The sequence below is a fragment of the Rhagoletis zephyria genome, unplaced genomic scaffold, assembly GCF_001687245.7.
Source record: "Rhagoletis zephyria isolate East Lansing unplaced genomic scaffold, Rhagoletis_zephyria_1.1 Rzeph_scaffold_28137, whole genome shotgun sequence".
NCBI lineage: Eukaryota > Metazoa > Arthropoda > Insecta > Diptera > Tephritidae > Rhagoletis > Rhagoletis zephyria.
Genome location: NW_016185194.1, coordinates 1 through 4,983, shown reverse-complemented (window position 1 = coordinate 4,983; position 4,983 = coordinate 1). Strand labels below are relative to the sequence as shown.

At 41.5% G+C, this 4,983-nt stretch overlaps 1 protein-coding gene across 1 annotated transcript; it reads left to right on the top strand.

Annotated features, from left to right (window-relative positions):
* Positions 1–510: 510 nt before the first annotated feature.
* On the top strand, positions 511–4,912 carry tim (timeless). Its single transcript, XM_017639047.1, has 11 exons — positions 511–769; positions 901–1,677; positions 1,810–2,623; positions 2,710–2,851; positions 2,916–3,203; positions 3,374–3,594; positions 3,666–3,864; positions 3,937–4,064; positions 4,256–4,409; positions 4,482–4,637; positions 4,703–4,912. The coding sequence occupies exons 1-11, from the start codon at positions 673–675 to the stop codon at positions 4,910–4,912; spliced, it is 3,186 nt and encodes a 1,061-aa protein (XP_017494536.1). The 5' UTR covers positions 511–672.
* The last annotated feature ends 71 nt before the right edge of the window (positions 4,913–4,983 follow it).

Here is a 4,983-nt window from a genome sequence, read left to right as displayed (position 1 = left end):
TGTAGCACGTTGCCACGGTTGCCTTAATACCGTTGACTATAGTAAGTACTTTAAAATGGTGGCCTTTCTTTTTTGCCCACCACGAGCGTCAACGTATGTTGGAAATGCGTGATGCGGGACTTTCTTGCTTTGAGGAATGAATGGGGGGGTGTGATACGAGCACAATTTTATAGTGTTTAAAATAATGGTTTCGCATTCGCTGAGCTTAAAAAGACTCATATATCCAAGAGTAGTTCGGCTTTGGTTAAAGGTAATCCCTCTCTCACTCTTAGGGATAGGTTTCGATCCCAAGCTTTTTTCGATGATGCAGTCTTTATGTAGTAAAGGCTTCCTACAACGGTTGTTAGGACGTTTGCGGTGCGTTCTCGGCTGGCCTATCCTTGGCGTAGATCTCATTCACATCTTAATTGTTCACTTAAATTAACCCCCATTCAAACGTTCTTCTTACTAAATAATATTTATGATTTAGCTTACTAAAAAAAAATCTACTTTTAAATGTTTCTTTACAGATTCTCTAACGCTAAAGATCTTATCGTAGACTTTTGGTGAATTGTTTTCAAACATTTCCAACACAATTCAATTAATAAATCGACCAAATGAGTGTCGAAGAGAACTATTCTGTTCTACAAACTTAAACGTCGATTTCTTAATTAAAACTATAACAAACTTGTAATGGACTGGCTATTGGCAACACCGCAGTTACATAGCGCCTTCTCTTCATTGGGTTCCCTTGAAGGGGACACCTACGTTGTTGGTCCTGATGCGTTAGGTGAGTATAACTGAAATAACATTGCTCTCTCACACCACACATACAATATCAGCATACATACACATATTCACTGCTTTCTTTATTTGCTCTCTCTTTTTTATTCTCACTACTATTTAACACACGGCTTGCAGCTATCCTGGAGGAAATAAACTATAAACTAACCTATGAAGACCAGACGTTACGCACCTTTAGGCGCGCCATCGGCTTCAGCCAGAATGTGCGTTCCGATCTGATACCGCTGCTGGAGAATACCAAGGATGATGCTGTACTCGACTCGGTCATACGCATCTTGGTTAACTTGACTGTGCCTGTTGAGTGCCTCTTCTCGGTAGATGTTATGTATCGCACCGAAGTCGGCCGACATACCATCTTCGAGTTGAATAAGCTGCTCTATACAAGCAAGGAGGCCTTTACCGATCCGAAAAGCACAAAATCTGTTGTCGAGTACATGAAACACCTGCTCGAGTCCGATTCGAAGCTGTCATTGCAAAAATGTGACAAAATCAACAATTGCTTGCTGTTGCTGCGCAACGTTTTACACATTCCAGAGACGAATGTAAACTTGGTTATGCCCTCAGCACATTCTCAGCAGGGCGGTTCGCATCCGGTGTCGATGCAGAATGCGATACTCTGGAACCTTTTCATACAAAGCATTGACAAGCTGCTGCTCTACCTTATGACATGTCCGCACCGCGCCTTTTGGGGTGTCACCATGGTGCAGCTGATCGCGTTGATGTACAAAGATCAGCATGTCAGCACACTGCAAAAGCTGTTGAATTTTTGGTTTGATGCTTCGCTATCGGAGAGTTCGGAGGATAACGAGAGCAATACCTCGCCACCGAAACAGGGTAGCGGTGACTCTAGTCCCATGCTTACATCGGATCCCACTTCTGATTCATCGGACAATGGTAAGTTCTGCTACACATTTAAAATTGACAATGTAAGGGCAGAGTTCGAAATGCTGATGCCACCAGCAACATCAAATGCCAATTTACGAACACAAATAGGTGCACTAAATAGTCCTATTTGTGTTTTAATAGGTAGCAACGGCTGCAAGAACGAGAGCGCCGAAGATCGCCGGCAGGCCATGCGCGAGGAGGCCACGGAAGCCATGTTGCAGGAAGTTAGCCGCAAGGGACACGAATATCAAAACTCGATGTGTGACGCGCAAGTGAAAAAGGAGGATTTGTGTAGAGCTGACAATAATGTCGACTGTGAACAGCCATGCAGATCGCCAACGGCTGTCGATTTGACACTCATACACATAAAAGTCGAAGCAATGGATGAGATGGCCGATGGTGATGAAGTTGAACGAGGCGGCGGTTCGGATGAGTCGGCCGACTCAAAACAACCTAGCCGTATGATTGAAGATAGCGACAACGAACAACAACAAGAACAACCAGCTAAACGCAGTCAACACACTACCCTCAAGCCGAAGAAAATCGACGCAGATGCGACAAAATTCAAAGCGCCACCAGTGGTAGCGAAATCCAAGCAGACGTTGTCGGGCTCGGCTTACATGAATGCTGATGAGGCCAATCCGATGCCGAAGCTTTGCCAAAAGGTGCCGCATGCCGGCCAGCTGAGCCTAACAAAGGGTAACAGTGGCCCTCAGAAGCGCGAATGCCCCTCCTCACAATCGGAGTTATCGGATTGCGGCTACGTTACACAAGTGGAGAATCAGGAATCCATATCCACCTCGAGTAATGACGATGATGGTCCACAGGGCAGGCCGCAACATCAGAAACCACCGTGCAACAGTAAACAGCGTAGCAAGCAGCGAATTGTGATGGCCACGGTGGACAAGAAGGATACGCGCCGAAAGAAGCTCGTCAAGCGCAGCAAGAGTAGCCTGTAAGTTTAGTTTGATATTAGCGGAAGATGTACTTAAAAATATGTTGCTTATGTGTAGTTAACACACATTTTCTCCATACTTTCAGTATCAGCATGAAGGGTCTGGTACAACACACACCAACCGATGAAGATATCTCGAATCTGCTCAAGGAGTTCACAGTCGATTTCCTACTCAAAGGCTATGACTGCCTGGTGGGCGAGTTGCACTCACAGCTGCTGACCAATATCGTAAGTATTAACAAGTTTAGAGAAATTAGTACTTGTAATACTTAGTAGTGTCTTCTTTGTACAGAAAATACCCATCGACACATCACATTTTTTCTGGTTGGTCACCTACTTCTTGAAATTTGCCGCTCAGCTGGAGTTGGATATGGAGCACATTAGTGCAGTGCTTACCTATGATGTCATCAGCTATTTAACTTATGAAGGTGTAACACTTTGCGAGCAATTGGAATTGAATTCTCTCCAGGAGGGCAGTGATCTGAAGCCATATTTGCGACGCATTCATTTGGTCGTAACGGCTATACGAGAGTTTCTGCAAGCGATTGAGACCTACAAAAAAATAAACCATTTGAGTGAAGTGAGTAGTAGTCTTAAGATCTTTTAGTTTCTAGTTTGTATTAAAAGATTCGCCACATAACTCTGGTTGTGTAAGAACTATCTGTAGGTCGTTTCTTTCTCTTCCTTTGGTGGCACAACTTTCTTGAGTTATACATATTTACATTTAGAATCTGTTAATTTTTCTTGCAGGATGATCGTTTACACTTGCGACGCCTACAAAGTCAAATCAGTTCCACTGAAGATTTGCTTTGCCTATTCGTTTTACTTTTACGACGATTCAATCCAAATCTGCATACCAAACAGTATCTACAAGATTTAGTAGTGACAAATCATTTACTACTTTTGATTATGGATTTCATCACACAAACCGAAGGCGATACCAGCATCAAAATGACCGAGCATATATCTCAGTGAGTATATATGTAGTTTTTAGACGTGATACCTTTAAAAACTAACAGTTATGAAATTGAAACTTTTGCAGATTTGCAACACTCGAGATAATGAACTACTATGGCATGCTTTTGGAGGACTTCAACAATAATGGCGAGTTCGTTAACGATTGCATCTTTACAATGATGCATCATGTGGGCGGTGATCTGGGTCAGATTGGCACGCTATTCCAACCGATTATATTGAAGACATTCTCGCGCCTTTGGGAGACCGATTATGAGTTGTGTGATGTAAGTTGAAGAGTTCACTTTAAATAGTTTCTCCTGTATGCATGTGTGTAATATTTTGCCACACCTTATTAGGATTGGTCCGATTTGATTGAGTATGTCATACATAAATTCATAAAAACACCACAAAAGAGTCCGCTGTCGCTGCCAAAGGCTTCACTCACCGAACTAACCAAGGAGCACAACTTGGAGAATACAATGTGGTGCGTGTAGAATACTTATGCCGAATTTCCACTAGGCATTGAAATGATAAAAAATGTATGCAATTTAAAAAATGCCATGTGGAAATGAACTTTGTCATTACAAGTTTTGCCATTTAATGTCTAGTGGAAATACAGCATTATTTTTAGTTATTCAAATTGAAAAATTTTAACGTTTTTAAAATATTTTTTAGCGCTTGGACTCAGGAGGAAATGGACACGTTGTACTGGTACTATGTGCAAAGCAAGAAGAATAATGATGTTGTTGGCAAAATTGTGAAGCTATTCAGCAACAATGGCAATAAGCACAAGTCTCGCATTTCCATTGTACAGCAGCTACTGCAGCAAGTGAGTTCGCATAACATCGAATAATTTAATGAAAGCTCGCTTATTTCAAAATTTTCAACTCTTCCCTTACAGGATATCATAACCCTAGTGGAGTATGATGATCTCATGAAATTCGAAGATGCCGAGTACCAGCGCGCATTACTTACCACACCAACTTCGACTTCTACCGAATCGGGCATTGACTTAAAGAATTCCTCAAGTTTTGCTAAGCCTTCTGATGATATACAGGTATATTTAGAGTTTGATAAAAGCTTTGCATAAATACTTATTATTCAATTTGCCTCTATTTCTAGATTCTACGTGACCTTATAGTTAAAGAGAATAAGGAAAAACATCTGGTTTGGTTGCAAAAAATATTGCTTGAGTGTTGTTATATAAAGCTGATTTTGAAGAACTGTTTACAACGTGAAGATCGACAGGATTTGCAGTATGTTATGGAACCAGTGGCCTATCATTGTATATGTAAGTATAAACGAGGGTTTAGAGCGAATTTAAGGAATTAGGATAAGCATGTAAAATACATCTGATACACTTCTCAGCTGTGTCATGAAATTTGTGATGTACTAAGTTTCAA

Bases quoted from the DNA above. Each gene is read 5' to 3' on its own strand.
- tim (XM_017639047.1), top strand. From the start codon at position 673: ATGGACTGGCTATTGGCAACACCGCAGTTACATAGCGCCTTCTCTTCA. The intron at 1,678-1,809 runs GTAAGTTCTGCT...GTGTTTTAATAG, and splicing joins TTCTGATTCATCGGACAATG to GTAGCAACGGCTGCAAGAAC. The intron at 4,638-4,702 runs GTATATTTAGAG...CTCTATTTCTAG, and splicing joins AGCCTTCTGATGATATACAG to ATTCTACGTGACCTTATAGT.